Here is a 20,148-nt window from a genome sequence, read left to right on the forward strand (position 1 = left end):
ATTTGGAAAAACATTCATCTCAGAGAAAGAGTAACTTATAAAGTCCTCTTCTTCAAACTTGATACAAGAGTTACAAGTGTCAAGCAAAGCATTCAGTCTCACTTTGTTGTTCTCTTACAGGATGGGCACTATTATACTGACTTGGTCAAGAGTTTGAACACTCATTCAGATGTGCCATCTAGGTCACAGGTTTCCTTTCCCTCTGCTTTAGTTGAAACCCATGCTGACAGTTCAATGTCAGTGTGCTGGAGTTGTTTTATGAGCTCTGTGTTCACGTTGGTGTCTTGCTTTCTGCAGACAAGGTCCTCTTTGGACTGCACTCCCTTAACCTGGTGCCTCTAGTGGCCCTCTTGAGATCTGTGTTTGCACATCTTCCCATCCCTCTGTTTTGGACGGCAGGATGCAGGGGTCAGCTGGCCTGTATTTAGCACTGACTATGGACTAAACAATTACTGTCTTTTTGTAGTTAGTCACCATGCTGCTGCTGGGTGACTTGACCTCCTCACTTGTCAGGAAGAAACTGAGGCACAGATGTAAGGCAGTCTGAACAGGAGTGGAAAGGAAGCTGGGCATGCTGTTACAACAGGCTGAGTTTACATCCTAGCTTCTTCCTGTCCCTGGCCGGCTTCCTCACATCCATGGGGACAGGACTAGACTAAAGTCTGGGTTGGCCACCTATTTGTATTGCAGTGAGAACAGTGCTTGGCTCCACTCAAATGCCATATAAGTGTTTCTCAAAGTTTATACATTATAAGTTATCTGGCTCCCAAACAGAGAATTGTGCAATTTCAAGCCTGTTTTGGGTTCTATCTCTATGCTGTAGTGGCAGAATCAGAGCCAAACTAAATTCAGACTATCAACAGGTGACAGATTTAGCTGCAGTAAATACCTGCCTACCTCCAGCCACCCTCAGTGACCTCTTGCCAAGCAGCCATTCAGAGAGATAGATCCCCTGGCTTTGTGTCCATCCAGAGCACTCTATTGCTAACAGTTTCCTCTGAGATTGAAATATTACGTCCTACAGAGAAGCGCGTTAAGTGCTTTAAGGTAAACAACTCAAAGGAAGCTTCAGGAAATCCCTGAAACTGACCAGCTTAGCCAGACCCTGACCTGACAGAGTGAGCAATAAACACTGAACATCCCCCTCAGAAGAGCAGAGTCAAGAAACAAAGAAGACTCTCAGACAAGCTGAGCTGCAAAGAAGGATCGGACCAGACCAGCTGCCTGGAAGAGGTTTAGACCCACTGAGGCCCCTGGAAAGGGCACTCTCTAACCTGCTGAGCTGCCTGCAGGCTGTGCAGTGGGCTCCAGGTTCCCAGCTTTGTGAGCTGTCACCCATCCTGTGGTGGGCTTTAGTGATGCAGCTGTCTTTGAGTCCTTTCTGCAACAGTAAGTAACATCTTACCCATATTCCTGTAAGGAACTCTAATGAAACTCATTGTTCACCAAGTTGGACTTGGGTTGTATCTCATCTGTCCCAGGATCCATCCCTGGGGTAAGTAGACATGTGGGGTGAGTTCCCAGGAAAGGTTTTGTCACAACACACTGAGCTGACTGAGCCACAGTTGAAGTGACTGAGAAAAACTAAGGAGTGATTGAAGGAAGTGGGCAAGGGTGGGAAACCAGATTGTACGGGGGGTGGGGTGGGGAGGCTTTACCATTACTGGGCCTGTAGGGAGGAATGGGTCAAGAGGAGACGGGACTCAAGGAAAGAAGATATAAGTTACTTCAGAGTGGTGGTGCTAGTCAGTCCTCATGACCTCAGGGAGACACCAGAATAAACACCCTGTTTCCCTCTCTGTTCTTCTCTCCTCTAGGCCTCTGCCAGCATGCTTGCCTCCCACTGACAGCACCAGGGCACTGGTGTGGCCATTTCTCGAGCAATATGAGCAGCTTATTAAAAACCAACCAGCACCTTCTCTCCTCAACACAGGCCATCTCTATCATCATCAGATAGCACGTTCTACAATATCTTTTGATTCCCATATTTGTTGTCTGCTCCCCAACGTGGTTATCTATATTGTGAATATATAGGGGAAAAACATACAGAGAGGGGTGTCTCATATAGCTCAAGTTGGCTTGTGCAATGGATGACTTTGAATTTCTGATCTGCTTACACCTAGTGAGTGCTGAGATTATAAACTTGTACTCCCATGACATGATGATGCTGGGGACAGAAAGCAGCGTCACCTGCATGCTGGGTAAGCATTCGACCAATTGAGCTATATCCCAGCCTAGATGTGTGTATCTTGAGGGCAAGATCTTAGAATTGTGTCTTGGTTAGGGTTACCATTGCTGTGATGAAACACCATGAGTAAAGCAATGTGGGGAGGAAAGGGTTTATTTGGCTTACATTTCCCTATCACACTGTTCATCTTCAAAGGAAATTAGGACAGGAACTCAAGCAGGACAGGAGCTGATGCAGAGGCCATGGAAGGGTGCTGCTTGCTAGCTTGCTCTTCATGGCTTGCACAGCCTACTTTCTTACCGTACCCAGCCCAGGGATGGCACCACCCACAATGGGCTAGGCTCTCTCTCATTAATCACTAAGAACATGCCTTACAGCTGGATCTTATGGAGCCATTTTCTCAGTTGAGGTTCCTTTTCAGATAACTCTAACACGTGTTAAGTTGACATAAAACTAGCCAGCACACATATTAGGAGGTTTTTTTTTTTTTGTTGTTGTTGTTGTTTTTGTTTTATCCCTCCCTGCCCCCATCCCACTCCCATCCCCAATTCGGCAGTCCTAGGTTCCTAGCTTGGTAGCTGGAAAATAATAGGAGCTGAATAGATCCTTTGAATGAGTCAACAGGCTAAGGCCCAGGTAGCTTGCTGGGAGTCGCCTCCCCTTTAAACAGAAAGATCTGGCGGTTGCCTTTGGAACATTTAAGGGTGCTGAGTCCGGAGTTGCAGCTCCAGGCCTCAAGTCTGTGGCTGGGAGGGACAGCAGGTGCCAGTCAGTCCTCCAGCTCTGCCGCAGTAGTGCTGTTTCCCCGCCCAGCTTCACCCAAGGTGCAGCCCGACCCTAGGTAGCCGGCCTGAGGCAGGACAAGCGGGGTGACCGGCCGTGTCCCTCCCACGGTCCTTGCGTGAGCCCGGGAGGGACGCCCGGAGCTCCTAGCAGGTTATTTTTAGCTGGGGGAGGGGACGGAGCGACGGGCCAGGGCGCCAGTGGCTGAGGTGGCCACGGTGTCCTCCGGCAGTGCGCGACGCTGTCCTCGGGGACCTGCGCTCTGTGGGGGCGGGGAAGTCGGCTGGAGAGCGCGGCGGGCGGGAAGGGGCGGAGAGCGCGCTCCTGCGGAGGAGGCTGTGCTCATCCCGGCGGCCGAGCGCTCTAGTACTCGCTGGGCTTCGCAGATGGCTTGCCCCGCTCTCGGTCTGGAAGTCCTTCAACCCCTGCAGCCCGAACCACCTCCGGAGCCTGCCTTCGCCGAGGCGCAGAAGTGGATCGAGGTAGGTGCCGCCACCGGCGGGCGGCCTTGCAGGGGCGCCCCGAGCTGCTGCCGGGAGAGCAGAGACCGCAGGTCCAGCCTTCCCCTCCCCGCTTTTCTGGCCAGCTTCCCCAGGTCACCATCCGCGGCCTTCGGAAGACTGAGATTCCCCTAGCGTTGGGGCCCAGGGATGGTGGGCGTGCACAGGAGGTGGGGGGGGGGGCACTGCGGTCTAGTTGTGCGCCCAGGGGCAAGAGGCGGTCCCCTGCGCCTTCATCCCTGCTGCCTCCGAGGGAGCTCGCAATCTCGGCTCGGTTTGCAAGTGCTGCCACGCGAAGCGCAGTGCGAGCCGTAGCGCTGCAAAGGCACCGGGGCTGGAGCCTCCAGAGCCCTTGCGGGAGCCGCATTTCGGGGTGTCCCGCTCTCTGCTCCACATTCCCTTGCCCTCTCTCTTCGACCTTCCGGAGCAGAGTTGGCAATGTCAACACGGAGGCTCATACCCACCCGAGCCTCTTGGCTGTGTTCTGGCACCCGTTCAGATGCAAGGCTGGCGCAGAGCACAGAGTGGGGGGAACCTGCAAGACCTAGTTGCGAGTGCACTATCCGCAGACACGCTGTCCAGCTATTGGTTGTCCCAGAGACCGCAGGGTGGGCTCCAGCACGCAGCGTACCGGGCCAGGTTGGCACATTTCACTTCTTAAATGGCTCGGTGGAAGGCCAAGGAAATCACTGGAGCTCTCGGCTCAGTCCAGGAAGCGCTCGCTGGGTGATCCTGATTCATGATGTCTATCTGCAGGTGCAGCTCAGTAGCCCTGTTATTCCGAAACAACCCGGTCTTTGGGTTCAGGACGCATGGAGGGCGAGAGTGGGGGAGGTGATTTGTGATCCACTCCTGGAACTCCTATTTCAATGGACCACCTTTCTTAATGCCTTGGTGAATTTGGCCAAATGGCGCGCAACCTCCTTGGCCTGGTAGTTCAAAGGAGGATGTGTGCAGCTAAGTCGTGACCAAGCAAGAATAAGCTTCAGATGGTGATGGTCACTTAGTGACCCCATCCCTTCCCTCCGGACAGACCGGGGTCTCCGTTGTTGTTAGGGTGATAGAACTATAGGGCTGCAGATTTTAACCTGAGTTACCTGCAGAGGAAGGCTCTGCCACAGGCCGCCACCTTTTTCAGGGTCAACCAACTTCATGCTTGCAAAAGCTCCTCAGCGTCAGGAGCTATCTATTTAAAAAAAAAAAAAACAAAACGGAACTAAGGAAACAGAGTATACGAGGCACCATTACTAAAAGCCAGGGCTGGCGTGTCTCTTGTAACTACCAGATGTAACTCATACTACTAGATGAGAAAAGAAAGACATTGGTCTCTTATTTTTGATGTGTGGCTGGAAGGCTTGGAGTGTGACAGGTGTTCTTTCTGCTTTTGGGGGCTCACAGGCTCCCTGGAGACGTTTGTAGACACTGCCTGGAGTGGAGAGTTGTGTCTCTTTCAACTTCTTGCATTTTCTTTGGGGAAAACTAGCCTCTCTGTTTTCTCACAGGCACATGATTTATTCCCAGTTTCTTTAGTTGATAGTAATATTGACACACATGTCCTGCCTTTAAAAATGCATTGTGGTATAAACTCCATACTGGTTGGCATGCAAATCTGAATCACACATCTTTGTGAATTTTGGAATATGTACACATATTATTACATCTCCCTATAGATCAAGATATTATAAAGCTCTTTTTTTTCTAGTGGCATCTCAGGCTAAACATTACACAATGTAGAACATCAGCTATCATATCAGTTTGAGGGAAGGGAGAGACAGTTTAAGAAAGCAGAGCTGGTTTAAGCTCTAAACACAGTTTAGAATGACTCTTGATACTTTGCCCTTTAAACTAGTCAAAGACAGTGAAAACCCAAATGGTGTGTGTGTGTGGCTTTAGGACCAGGCTGCCAGGCACGCTGCGTGTGCATAATTGAAGTGGCCTATCTCCTTTCCACAGTGGAGTTGGGTTTCATCGAAAGGGGAGTTTCCTATCCTGAGCCCAGGCTGGGTAAAAAGGTATTTGTGTGTGTGTGTGTGTGTGTGTGTGTGTGCGCGTGCGCTCACGCTTTTCCCCTTCACATTCTTGAAATGTAAATGCCACGTTTGCAAACTGGGAGCCAGGGGCAATAACAGATGGTTTTGTACACAGTTGCCCAGTGAACAAAGATTCCTGGGCTAATACAGCAATAATGTGTTTCTTAGTGTGAGCCACTTCCCGTGGGGATTCTTATCAGGAGACAATCGCATCTCCCCTTAGGGGCCCATTGTCTCCGGCAACATCCTCATTGGGAGGGCTTTGTTTTTCAGTTTTGTTCCATTGGTGATTAAATTTCCCACCGGCCCTTTTCATTTTTCTTTCTGTGCAGTCAGGAATTTTACCTTTTCAGAAAAAAATCGTTCCCTTGGGTGCAGCAGGTTAATAAGCAAACTTTGCTACTACTCTGCATCCTTAGTTCTTCAAGTTGGTCTGTCTAGAGAATTTACATTCTTAATAAGGCTCAGGGAGCAAGCTTCCGGACACAGGTTCTTAGCAAGGAATTTCTCAGCCTGCAGCCTTGACAGTCTTACAGGGCAGGAAATATGGCTCAGAAGCCAGGCTCCTACCTCCCCCCAAACACCAGCTTCTGCTTTAGCTGCTAAAGGTGAACTCATAATAAAGCTGGGCTTGGTCACAGACTGGAGAGGGACAGCTGGGTCACATTTACAATGACTTTGTAAGAGCATGAAGTGTAAGAGCAGGCTCAGTCCCTTACTTGGGTTTGGGGAGGTTCAAGGATTAATTCACTATCAGCAGGCAGAGGCAAGGCTAACTTCCTACTGAATTGCCTTTCTAGCTCATTTTCCTGGGGCAGTAAGTTGCACAGTGGGCCAAGAGGCCCAGCTTCCTAGCTGGAAGTCCTTGGGTGGAGACCAGGTCTGTCACTTCTAGCTGAGCAACCTTGGGCAAGCAAACTGCTTTTCCTGTCCTTCTGTTCCCAGATATTTTCTTTGAAAGATACCTCGAATTAACAACAAAACAACCAAAGGGTACTGTGGAAACATCTGTAAAACAGGACATTAAACATCACCTCACTTCAGAGGAGTGCCACAGGATTTAATATGTGAATATATTTTAAAATGCTTAGAATAGGTACAGAGGTGAAAGCATTTGCCTGGCGAGTGGGAGAATTGGTATTTGGATCCTTAGAGCCCACCATGGCCCGCCTGGAGCTCCAGCACTGGGGTCTCATATAAGCTGGCTTGTTAGACTAGCCCATGGCAGGGGGGCTCTAGGGTCAGTTTCCAGACACTGCCTCAAAGAACAGTATGGGGAGTGATCCAGGAAGTCTCCTGATATCAGTGTTGGGGGACCATATATACAAACACATGCATACATGCAGTAGTACCTGCACACACACACACACACACACACACACACACACACAAACAACAAATCCACGCGACATGTTAAGAAAGTACTTAGACTAGCACCTGGTACTGTTTGAGTGATGATATGATAGTTACCATTTATACTTCTGTTGCTGTTATTCTGTTATCGTCCTTGCTGCCACTGTTGGTGCTATTGCTAATAGCAACTGAATTTTTATATTGTTCTGTTTTGGTTTCACTCTTTTGTTATCTTATTTTATTCATTATTTATTTTTGTTTCAGTATCAGGAGTTGGGCAAATGCCCTTTCACTGACCTAACATCCCTAGTCTTATATTGATGTTTTGAGACTGAGGCTTGCTAAGTAGCCCAGGCTGACCTTGAACTCTGGGCCCTCCTAGGATTATAGGCATATACAACTGCCTGGTAGCAAGCCTGAGTTTGAAAGAAATTCTTCAGAACTATAAGTTTCTAGTGTACATACTATAATTCAGTTACCTACTGATTTCACTTCATTATATTTTAACTTACTTAATGCTTGGTCAAATCCAGCTGTAGGCAGGAGTTAACACTATCTCAGTCTATTAATTCTGGACACTTGGGCTAGCAATTAAGTTGATATTCCAGGCTACTCTTGTTTGCCTTTATGGTCAGAGGAGAGCCTGTGATAGCTTACCCATGAGATGACCTCACAGTCTAAAAGGGCTTAGAAAATTACCCCTTGATATTAGGTTGAACTTTGAACTTTAACATGTAGTTTTGTTACTAAACTCCAAGAAAAAATCTTCAGTACCTGTCCCCTTGTAGACAGTCCAATACATTAAACTGGAGACTGGCGATGTGGTGGCTTATTTTTTTTAAACACCCTGTACCCCTTTCTTCTATGCTAGCATTGATATTTGTTTGCAGGTAGATGGTTCTAATATGCCTGGTTCTCCTTTCCCATTTAATCTCTCCACCCACAACAATATTAATCTGTTCCCATCTTTACTTTTCTCTTAAGTGACAGACACTTTCTGGAGGATCAGATGTCCCTTCAGTTGGGTTCCACTTGATTTGGATTGGGAACAGGTTGCCAAGCCTTTAAAAGGAAGGGGCGGAAGATTTCAGGCCAGCTCAGTGATCTCAATTTGAAAACTTTCTGGATCCCTTTAACTGAGTCATAGCACGCGCCTGGGTTGGGGACGAGCACAGCCTTATTTGTAACCTAAGCCATGTTTCACGTGAGTGGGAACCTCACTTTCCTAGGTCCACAGGGGAATGTTTTTTTTTTCATTCCACTTTTATTCAGTTCTGATTCTGAAGATTAAATGCTCTGAGGGTATCTTAGCACTCTGATACTGGAAGGCGCCATATGGCTTGGCAGTAGGGGAAATGTACGAGTGGCTCTTGAGATAACCTTAGCATTTGGTAGCCAGTAACTACGACATTGGTGATATCATACTGTAAGTTGTATAGTCATAGTTATTCAACTTCCCTGCTGCTGTAAGGACTCCTAATTTTTGTTTAAATTGAAGCAAAGTTTAGGTTTGTAAATGTTTCTCCAGCTTTGCTTGTGAGAGATGAGGAAGAGAAAGAAAGCCCTTCTTAGCTGGATAGAGAAAGCTGATGTACAGCCCAGAGCAAGCAACAGCTTTCTCACAGTGACATTTAAGTAGTCTGCCTTGTTTGTATACCAGGGCTGCTGTGACACAAAGCTGTCACATGGTCGGAGAACAGTGAAGGCCCAGAGATTTGGGGAAAGGGGAAGTGGACAGGGAGGGGAGCCGACTCTTCTTGCTTCAGCGTCTCCCTGGATACTGATTGTATCAAACAAACTCTAAATGGGCAGACAGAGCTTTGGCCACAAGAAGGGGGGAAGGGAGGACATTTGCTTCCAGCAACTAGAGCTCTGAGCACCCTGCTCCTCACTGACAGATGACAAAGGACCCATGATGTCCACATCTGGCTTTGACTTCATGGGTGGCAGTCAGTGCTAGGTGGGACAAGGCAGCTCTGAAAGTACTGGAAATTGTGAGTTTCTTCTTTTTCTTTCATTCATTAGATGACCTTCAGACAGAAGGCAGCATGCTAAGTGTCTAATACTGCTTGGGATACAAAGTTATAAGTATGGAATATTTACTATGTATTGGTATTGGATAAATTTTTCTTTTTCTCTCTTTCTCTCCCTTTCTTTCTCTCTTTCTTTCTTTCTTTCTTTCTTTCTTTCTCTCTCTTTCTCTCTTTCTTTCTTTCTTTCTCTTTTTCTCTTCCTTCCTTTATTTCTTTCTCTCCTTTCTTTCTCTCTCTCTCTTTCTTTTTTCTCTTTTCTTTCTTTTTTCTTTCTTTCTTTTTTCTTTCTTTCTTTTCTGTCTTCTTTCTTTCTCTCTCTCTTTCTTCCTTTCTCTCTTTCTCTCTTTCTTTCTGACATAGCTCTATGTAGCTCTAGCTGGCTTGGAACTTGCTATGTAGACTAGACTGGTCTTGAACTCACAGAGATCTGCTTGCTTTTTGACTCCCACCTCACCTGCAGGACACAAATTCTATGTTTACATAGTAAGTACTGTTGTTATCCCCACTTGTAGATGAAGGAGTCGAGGCTATGACAGATTAAGGGTCTTGTCCAAGAAGTAAATGGTAAATGTCAGAGGTAGGATCTATAGGATCCTTTCTTAGATTTTACAAATACATGTCTGTATTATATATTAGTATATATTATATACATTAAATATTAATACATGTTATAAATCTATATATTAGTATATGTTATAAGGGATATGTTGTATATATATACAGCATGTATGTTAATATACATTATATATACATATATGTGTGTGTATATATATATATGTGATATATATATATATCAAGTGTATTTCCAGTTATCCAAAATTTACAGACAAGGATATTGGGCTTCTAGGAGTCGGAAAAGGCTCTCCTAATTAGCTTAATTCCACAGCCCTTGCCATCCCATTCCTTATGTTTCCCTTACTTAGGACCGTGTGTCTCCTCTAAGCACTGTGCTTGACTGTGCTGAGGCCCACCCCTCCTGTGCAGAGAGCATGTGGATTCAGGAGCTGCAGCTGCCCAGATGAGTCTGTTCCCTGATGTTCACAGTTTTCTTCTTCAGGACAAAGGGGTTGCTCTCATGTGGCCAGTCCGCCTCACTGGTCCCTAGGAGGTGGTGCTATTGAGACAGACAGGCTAGAGGGACCAGTCTGCTCCTCTGGTGTGCTTGCCTTCAGACCTTACCTTTCAAAGGCATGAAGATGGAGTCTGAAGTGCTTCATGCCTGCTAGTGGAGGTCCTGGCTCTCCTTAGACTTTTACCTTCAGTGCTGAACTGTCGTGGGCATGGAGTGTACAGTCTGCAAGAGTGCTTGTGGCCTTGGCCAATGGAGAAGGCACAGTCTTCACTACCTTCACTACCCTAGGAAATTCAACTGGAAAAACTCTGCCTGTGTGGTTTGCATGGTTTCTTCTTCAAATGCAATTGCATGGGGGGTAGGGGTGGGGAGGGAGATAGCTTTGGTCAGTCCTCGAATGTTCCGGCACCTGTGACACACTAACTTTTTCATCTTTGCCACTCCACACCCCAACATCTTCATCTGGGCAGGACTTTATCCTCAAATAGTAAAAAGGTTGAATTCAAGAGGCAGATCTTTCTGAGAGGGGCGTGGAAACCTCTCTGGCGGCCGTCAGCATCTCATTATTCGCAACTGCTGTTGACATCCCTGTCACCTGTTTCAGTGGAGACCTCATCATTGTATTGTAATCTTGATCTTCATGAACTTGTTGTTATTGTTTATTTGTTTGTATGCGTGTTTATTTTTAGATAGGCCCGTGTAGCCCGAAGCTGGCTTCGAATTCATGTCCTTGGGTCTCACCTTCTGAAGGGCTGCTTAAGGACTACGGGCATGCAGTTCCCTGCCCAGCTGATTTTTGACTAAGATACTCTCTTTGGGACTGTTTGTTCTTTTTAAGCATGGTTCACTGCTTTAAGAGTTAAAAAAAAATAGGCCATGCGATGTTTGTAATTCCCTTCCTCCCTTGTTCTTAAGGCCGCGTGTGCTTCTATTACAAGCAAAGGAAGGTGTTTGTGTGTACTTCATGTAGAGAAGTATAGGCTGGGAAAAGGATGACTTCAGTGCAACTAAATGAGAGAATGAGGAGTGACGGGAATCTTACTGTAAAGTGACTGATAATTATAGCGGTAGCTGGAACGGAAGGGTTGCCAGATAATATAGAGGAAATAATAGTTCTTTTAAAGAAGAATGACATAATATTGGCAAGGCTTCCGCCAGGACATGAGATGTTTTATCTATCTATCTCTCTGCGCATGGTAGAATGATGAAATGGAATTTAGGTCTGCTATGGAAAAAGTCCATGTTTGCCGTGTTGAGAACAACACATCCAAAGTGATGTTCTTATGCGTTGGACCCTGACAGGTTACCTGTAGATGCCCAAGGAGCCCCCTTTGACACCAGTGAAAAGGCAGGGTGACTTGGTCTTATGCCATACACCTACGAAATCACTTGGCAGATACCTTTTTCTACTACACTTAGCTTGCCAACAAATGCCTATGCTTGTATCTACAACGAGCTGTAAAGAATGAACTGGTAAGCTAGCTGGGAAGGCTAGCTAACACTGCAGGCTGCTCAGTAGTTACTGTGGTGAACTACTATGAGATGTAGTTTGTCCTTCTGGTCAACCTGACATGTAAGGGACAGACTCCACCATTACCTCACTACCTTTATATATAGCTACATCGTAGAAGACCAAGTTAGAACCACTTTTACTTCCTCACTTGCTTTTGAGTAGAGGTCCAGGGTTAGAAGGGTTGTGGCTTTTTTGTTGCCATGACTCAACACTTTAGAAAAATAAAAACCCTAGGCTCATTTGTGATCACATGAGTATGCACCAAGCGAGGAATTGAAGGTCTATTTATTTCAGTGAGTAGGTTGCTCTTTTCCTTCCTTACAAAACATTTCCAGCAAATTATACTCATTTTTTTTTTCAGTTGGGTATTTTATTAATCAACACATTAAGTACTCAAATGATTTTAAGTATGAAATTAGTTAGTTGGGATGCCCAGCAGTACTCATTTGTGAGTGTTCTTTATTATTAAATCATGGTTAAAAAGAATCAGCATGAACATGTGAAATGTGATTTAAAAATTTCTTTCCTGAGAGAAATGTACTGAGTTCCAGTGGTACTGCCAGGCCCAGTGCCAGGACCCAGTGTTACAGGATGCAAAATGTACAACTGTTCCTTCCTTTAGGAAGATCACACTGAGAGAAATTAGAGTAAGTGCCTAACTACAAGCCAGGCTACATATTCTAAGGATGAAGAGCAGCTTGGGTGTGGTGGTACATTCCTATAAGCTTATAATGTTAGCATTTGGGAGGCTGAGGCAGGAGGATTGGAAGTTTGGAACTAAGGTTGGGTTATATGGTAAGATCGAATTTCAGAATGAATGGGGTGAATGAATGAATGAATGAATGAATGCTGTGTGGGGATGTTCAAGATCAAAGGATTCTTCCTATAGATGAGGGTTCTTAGTGAAGGTAAAATTTAAGCCAAGAATATTGCAAGAGTCTAAGCAGGAGAGTTAGATTGCTGCTGATTTGTGGCTTTTACTATGATATATTTTTTTTTTAATCTGGGGCTATAGCTAAGTGAGAGAGCACTTGTCTAGGGTGAGGGAAGTCCTTGGTTAATCCTCCAGTACACACACACACACACACACACACACGCACACACACACACACACACACACACACACACTCACACACACACGAGCAATGTGGAGAGGGACAGGGAACAAGAAGTTGTTGAATACGCTTGTATGTTTCCTTTCCCTTCCTTCCTTTTGACTTGTGTAGTGAACATCAGACCTAGAGCTTGGTAGTCTAGGCAAGGGCTCTGCCACTGAGCTGTAGCCGTGGCCTCTACGAGCCCATTCATGGGCTACTCATCAGTGTCAACCAGACCCTTTTATCCAAGTCACAGAAAGAAGTTAGAACTCATTTTCTAAGAGAAATGTCAGAGAAGACCTTGAGATTTACATTTCAGGATTCAGGGATTAAAACTCCCAGATAACATGGAGTTTGTAGAGCCTGCCCTGCACTCAGAGGTGAGAAGGAACTGGAAGCAATCTGCCTGCATTTCCAAGTACAAGCAGAGTAATTTTGTACAAGATCTTAGGTGGCAACTCACAGATACCCTCTGCTTTGGAATGCTCTTGGAAGCCACATCAATTGTCAACGATCTTCTCATGGTCTAATATGGATGCTGGACTACATCACCACATCACTTCTCCAGGAAGTGGAATGGAGGAATGGGAACTAGAGACTGCAATTGTCCCTTGAAAGATGCCTTTGGAAAACTCTTTCTGACACATCTGCTTCATTGTTATTGCTCAGAACTTATGTATAGTAGCTGTTGCTGGAGAAGGGACTTTTTTTTCTCCTCTTTTTGTCCTCGTCCTCTTTTCCCTCCTCTCCCTCTTCCTCCTCATCTTCCTCATCAGCATCATCAGTCATGCACAAAGAATTTATGTCCCAATCCTCAGACTAGAGGAGAGAATGGCTCCTGGTATGTCCCTTCCTCACTTCCCCGGGGACAAATCCTTTAGGACCTTCAACATGACTGCCTGGGTGACATTCTCTCCAGTTGGCTAAGCTCACAAATCCCTTTCTTCCCAGTGCACATTATACCTAGAGCATTGATCGCTCAGAAAAATTATCCTACAGTACCATAATGAATGGGTATAGTATGGGAGCTGCCTCATTTGATAAGCCTTAGAGCACCCATGGCCGAGGATCAGTTCTTTATCATAGTCCTAGTACCTCCTCATTCATTCAGTTAGGTAGGTTAGCTACAATGCCCATGCCACAGAGTCTGTGGCCAGACAGCAGGAGACACTTGATTCCTACTTGGACTCTGCAGAGACAGAGAAATTGTTGCTGCTCTAACAGGAGGCAAAATATTTTTCGTTTTTTTTTTCTTTTTAAGAAGGATTTTAAAAAGCAGTTCACCTAATTGTGACCTGGAGACAGTCAGTGATTGGATTCTTGGGCTGTAATTCCACCTCGGGCCCTTTGCTAGGTGATACCTGTTGGAAGAGTCATTTAAAGAGTAGCCTTCCCTGTAGTTTGGCCTTGGGTAGCACTCCCAGAACTGAGTTTTTGGCTAGATCTGATTTAACCGTAACCCCAGGAGGTTTATCCTTCCAGTTCCTACCCTCCAAGCAACATTCCAGGCCCTTCTCTCACCTGCTCCAGATGCCCAGCTAGTTCTTACTTCTTAGTTCCTACTAAGTTTGGAGTATTCCTGAGTGCAAGATATTCACCATGAAAAAGTGTGTGTGTGTGTGTGTGTGTGTGTGTGTGTGTGGTGTGCATGTGTTTAGTAGGTAGGTGTTCATGGCTATGACCATTGTCACAGTCTAGTGTGACCTCAGAGAAGCAGCCCCCTCTCGCCTTTCCTATGGGAAGTGGAAAAACAAGTAGCTGTGGAGCTGAAGTTATTGGCAGGCAGGTGTGGTTATTGCCTGTTTCCTAAGGGATCTTGTAAATTGTCACAAATGGGAGGGGCAGGTGACAAGTGAAAGCCTGACTCATCCTGTGGTAAAAGTCACTGGAATGTGGTAAGGTACTGTGACCCAGCTAGCCCGGAGCCAGAATAAATAGTGACAGTAATGATGATGAAAGCTGACCCATTCCTGGCCATTTCTCATAGGCTGGTGACAATGTGGATGCTTGAGCTAGTGAGATGATAAATATAAATCTGTAACATCTGGTGCAATGTTTCTCAACCAAGCAGTTTTATGCATATTTTACAGATGGGGAAATTGGAGCACAGAAGTGTTAACTGATTTGTCTGAAACCACATAGCTAGCAAATTGCAGACTCGAGATTTAAACCCCAGGCAATGTGGTTCCAGAGTTTGGGCTGTGACAGCTTTGTTCTATAAGGAGACCCTAGCCACAGTCAGCAATGGCTGCCCTGCCCTGCCCCCTCTAGCTCAGCCTCTTCTGGAGATGCTGTTTACTGAGCATCCTGCAAAGCAGTGTTGGTTGCTAGGAAACAGTTCCATCTATGTGGTACCCAGGCACATTCTTTTCCACTGAAGCCCTTTCAACATTTTTTTTGAAAGATAAAATTTGTCAGGAGAGTGGTTAGGACTTGAAGAAAAACCCCTTACAGGAGTAGACTGGACCAAGCCAATGGGTGGAGTCCTTTCTACCCTCTGCTTCATCTGCTCCTCCCCAGTCTCTCTCCTTCACTGGACCCTTCCTCCTTATTAACAAGACAAAGAAAAGGTCGTGGATTCAGTGCACTCTTAGGCTTTCTGTGTGTGACATCCTGCTTAGACCTGGATCCCACATACATCCGCTCTCCGCCTTACCCTGCTTCAAGGCTCTTTATTGTTTCTGTCTCCATAAGTTTTAGTCCCATTGCATTGGTTGGGCAGGTTGGGCAGGATCCTGTGTGGCTCCTGTACTCCCACCTGGTGCCTTGCAAGCAGCACCTTTCCTGGTTTGCCCATGGCATCCCCGGACTGTAGCTCCCATCTTCCCCTGCCTGGTTTCATCCCTGGTGTTCCAGCAAATACATTGACGTCGCGTTGATTTCTGTTTGGAGTGTGAATTGTGTGCACGCACAGTTTCCTAGGGTCTTACACATGGGAGATAATTGTTCTACCACTGAGGTCTTCCCACAGCCTCGTGTGAGCACTTTGTATGTTTTACTTTTCCCATCACTGTGAAAAAAAAAATCCCTGGGGGAAGCAACTTAAAGGAGGAAAGATTTATTCTGGCTTAGTAATTGGAAGGGGATACTCCATTATGGAGGGGAAAGCGTGGCTCCAGAGCATGGACTGTCTGGTTAGTTACATCACTCAGGTGGTCAAGAAGCAGAGAGATGATGTGGGAAGAGCAGGGGACATAAGCCATCAGGCCTGAGCCCCTAGTGACTCACCTTCACTCAGGTCCCTCCTCCTAGAGCTCCTACAACCTATCAAATCAGCTCCACCAGCTGGAGACCAACCCGTCAAACATGTGAGGCTATGGGAAACAGTCTACATTAAAACTACATCACACTTTGACAGGTATGCCACCAAATAACAGGAGAGAGAAGCCGAACAGGCTAGGAGAGAAAGATACCCCAGACAGAGAGGCCATCACTCTGTGTTCTAGATACCGTTAGACTTTGGGGGTCAATAAAAAGTCTGACTTCCCCAGATCTGCAGCTTTGAAACCTTTGTTTCCATGATGGACCACCTTATCATTTCTTATACACCCCCCCCACCTGTGTCTTTGTCTCCCTTAGTCAGGTTGCTTTGTAGTAAAATTCTACATTTGTCAATATTAGGAAATAAGATCCTTCCTTCACGTCTGGCCATTTCTAGTGTTCTTGTTTTGGCTTCTGTGTTGGCCACATAACTGGATGTCCCTGTGCAGATGTGGGTGATGCTTTCCACGTGACCTGATGAACCCTAGTAGTCATCTGATGGAATGGGACACTGACTTTTTCTCCTTGCTGTTTTAGAGTTTTGAGTTATATGATAGAGGTATCTGCAGCTTAATTTCTTATTTGAGTTTCTACTGCATCGTATGCAGATTTAGTAAAATCTCCCTGGAGTGTGTGTGTGTGCATGTGCATGTGTGTGTGTGTGTGTGAGAGAGAGAGAGTCTGTTGGCATTTTTATGGTTATACAAGGAAAGTTCCACTGGATTTGGCTTTAGAGAAATAGAAAGCCTCCTAGCTGACTCCAGGCCGGGCTGACTCAGCTGTATCAGGGACACTGAAGGGGACCTGGATTCTCCCAGCTGTTCCGCCAGGTTGGGCTTTATGTGCCTTCGTGGTCTAGCTTTCTGTAATGGCCATTTGCCTGCTCTGCTCCAGCCCAAGAGGTCTAGGAAGTTCTTTCTTAGACAGGGGGAGTCCTGTCTTCACATCCTCCTTACGTGACCTAGGTAGAGAAAGGGGGGAGGTCACAGTCCTCATTCATGATATCCAGGGTAGTGGAACGCAACAAAGAAGCAGAGAGTCCCTTGAAGGAAATTCTGGGACCTTGTGGTGGACGAATTCGAGGAAGGGCTGAAGAGGAGGCCCAGAAGACCAGACTTATCATTAGCATTTTAATGCAAATGCAACAACGGTTCCCAAGGTAGCACAGTCAGTAAAGTGCTCACTGTGCAAGACAGGGACCTGAGTTTGACTCCCTGAACCTAAGAAAGTCAGCCTCGGTGGTATTTGTAATCCCAAGGCCAAAGAGGTGGAGACAGAAGGATCCCTGCAGCTCATGGACCAGCCCCACTTACTTAAGGCGAGCTCCATGGTATTCAGAGACCCTACCTCAAGAAACAAGTAGGATGACGTCAGAGGTTATCCTCGGGTTCCACACATATGCGCACTTATGTCTATATGCATCGTCATGTACTGGTATACACACAAACACACAAAAATAATAATGCTGTAATATATAGAAACATATCTCGTGGGTGGTAAGGAAGGGAGAAAATACGATACACAAACCTGTGAGTGCTTCCTCAAGGAGAGCATAGGGTTATGATCCTAGCATGATTTTGAAAAAGCTACCAGTAAGTTGTTTTATTTCTTTTTGGACAGGGTCTCACTATGTAGTTCAAGCCAGCCTGGAATCCGCAGTGTTCCTACATCAGTCTAAGTAATCCAAGTGCTGGGATTACAGGTGTGTGTCTCCCTGCCTAGCTTTATTCCTGTTTTGTGAGACTTTAAAAAAAAAATGTCAGTTTTGGAGGAGGCATCAGTATCGTGTTTGCAACGCCCCCCCAACCCAAATACACCAGATTGGTTCCATTAGTTGTAAAAAGTGGATACAATGTAGCACATTGGTTTTGAAGTGTTGATTAAGAAAACAAAAGGTCTATACCTTCAGAGCTTCGACTCTTCTTAGTATTTATGAGGATATACTTCATATTGAATTATAAGATGGCTGGTGTTTTAGAGTCAATTCCAGTGGCTGGTTTCTGTTTCTCCTGTCTAACTCATGTTCCCCAGAAACCTAGGAAGAGCAGAAGTGTTCAGTCACCCTCACTGGACCCTCCGATCCAGAGCATGCCAGCTCTGCCCAAGCACTCCTCAGGCATGCAACCTGCTAAAAGTGGACACAGCGGCTGTCGCCCACTGATCCTCTGTGTTGAGTGACCCAGATTGGCTGAGCACAGCTGGGGCCTGACGCCGAGAGAGTCCGGGAAAGAGAAGGGTAAAAATAAAACTGGACATGCAGCTTAGCTGGAGTAGGGATCTGCGGAAGCTCCCCGGGTAATTAGCTCTGGGTTAGAATTCTCCTTCGATTGGTGGGGAAATAGCGGTGATGGCTAGAAATGATTATTTTCTAGGTTCCTTAGAATTACAGAATTAGATTTATCCATCACATTTGAGGGATTTGAAAGGTCAATAGTTTCCCTTCCTGAGTTTCTTATTTATCCTACTGACTTTAAGTCTGTTTTTTCCAAAGCGTTTCTCTTTTGGTTGTTAATAGAATGAAGTGAACTTTTCATTATGGTTTTTAAAAATAGTTACTTTAGTGATCATTAAAAAAAACACAAGAAAACAAAACAAAACAAAAAAACCCTGAGTAACAGTATTTAGGTATGCTGTCAGGTTATTCACAAACTAATATTTTAGGTCCCCCACATTCTGACATTTTGACATTTATATTTTTAAACTGTCTATTTGCTCAGTTAAAGGTGCCTGTGATTGAAATGCTGAGATTTTATTTTTTTGGCTTTGAACCAATTTTTTTTTTTTTTTAAAGACCAAAGTAGATTCTGTGCCATGCTTTCTCCTCAGTGACTGATGATAGCTTTGAAACATATGAGATCCCTGCCTAGTGGTTGGTGGTTTTTGATGCAATCATGTCTCTGTGATCTGTAGATTGAAAATTAAATCTCCAGATAGCCTTTGCTTTACAACAATTAAAAGGTATATGACATGTTTATATTTCAAAATATAGGGCAAATATAGATATAACTTATTTGAAAGACAAAATAAAATATTCTGGCAAAGCTTTTATGTCTTGTTTGTGTGAATATGCTAATTCAGAATAAGTGGTTTTCAAGTAATTCACTCCAATTGTTATTTATAAAAATTATCAGAGGACTTCTGGTCGCTATGCATTTCTTTTTAGTTGCAGAAACATCATGGATTAGATAATGATGATGGCGGGCTATTTATTTACAATATTTAGAGAACAATACCCAGAATTGAATTGTGGACTTGACAAGGGTGATGTATTTGACGGTATATGAATTACCTTTGCTAAAAATCTGCTAAGAGCTCTTAATGGTCTGAGCACCATTCTCAGAGCTAAAGATAGGTAAAGGAATACATTCAACTACAAGGTCTAGGCGTAGGTTAGACAGCTCTGGATATAATAGCACAGTGGACAGGTTCTCCAGAGCTGTTTGGCAGATGTCAAGAGCATCCTTTATGTGTGGCGTCAGCTGTGGTGGCTTTGTCCGAGAGCTGGCCTCAGTTGGTTCCAGCTATGGGCTGGCTTCATGTTGGCTTCATGGGTCTGTTCTCTTTGGACCGAGGCAACCTGGAGCTATGTTCTCATTAGGCAAACAGATGACAGGTGCAGCAGACCCAGCCAGACACATGCAATGAATACTGTTAAAGTCTTCCCTTGCATCCCAGCTACTTATATTCCATTGCCAAGGCAAGTAGTGTGGCCAAGCCCCAGTTGGTGGGGCAGACAAGGACATTTGCAGTGGTGCTAGAGGCAGCAGATGTTTCTCCAACTAAAATTTTTTTTTAAGTTGCTAACCACATTTTATGTTTTCCCATTTGTTTGTTTGTTCATTCTTTCATTAATTCATTTATTTTACATCCTGGTTGCAGCTTCCGCTCCCTCCTTTCCTCCCTGTTCCACCCTTACAAATCCCTTCCCCCACTACCCCTATCTCTTCTTAAACAAGGGGAATTCCCACTTTGGTATCACCCAGTCCTGGGACATCCAGTCAAAGCAGGATTAGGCACATCCTCTCCCACTGAAGCCCAACCGGGCAGTCCAATTAGCATAAGGGGATCCAATGGCAGGCAACAGAGTCAGAGACAGCTCCTACTCCAATTGTTAGGGGACCCACATGGAGATCAAACTGCACATCTACCACAAAAGTGTAGGGGGCCTAGGTCCATCCCCTGCATGCTCTTTGGTTGGTGGTTCAGTCTCTGAGCCCCCATGGGCCCATGTTAGTTTAGTTGACTCTGTAGGACTTCTTCTTCTTCTTCTTCTTCTTCTTCTTCTTCTTCTTCTTCTTCTTCTTCTTCTTCTTCTTCT

At 45.4% G+C, this 20,148-nt stretch overlaps 1 protein-coding gene across 10 annotated transcripts in view; it reads left to right on the forward strand.

The window, feature by feature from the left end:
* The first annotated feature begins 3,100 nt into the window (after positions 1-3,100).
* Limch1 (LIM and calponin homology domains 1) overlaps positions 3,101-20,148 on the forward strand; it is a 308,356-nt gene continuing 291,308 nt past the window's right edge. For 3 of the 10 annotated variants that reach the window (XM_031342515.1, XM_031342516.1, XM_031342518.1), the window contains exon 1: positions 3,149-3,453. In XM_031342515.1, the coding sequence (XP_031198375.1) occupies positions 3,358-3,453 (96 nt within the window). In that variant the 5' untranslated portion in view covers positions 3,149-3,357. Of the gene's footprint in view, positions 3,454-20,148 lie in introns of all 10 variants that reach the window. The other 7 variants (XM_031342508.1, XM_031342509.1, XM_031342511.1 and 4 more) reach the window with 6 other exon arrangements.

This window comes from Mastomys coucha, unplaced genomic scaffold (genome assembly GCF_008632895.1).
Source record: "Mastomys coucha isolate ucsf_1 unplaced genomic scaffold, UCSF_Mcou_1 pScaffold22, whole genome shotgun sequence".
NCBI classification, from domain to species: Eukaryota; Metazoa; Chordata; class Mammalia; order Rodentia; family Muridae; genus Mastomys; species Mastomys coucha.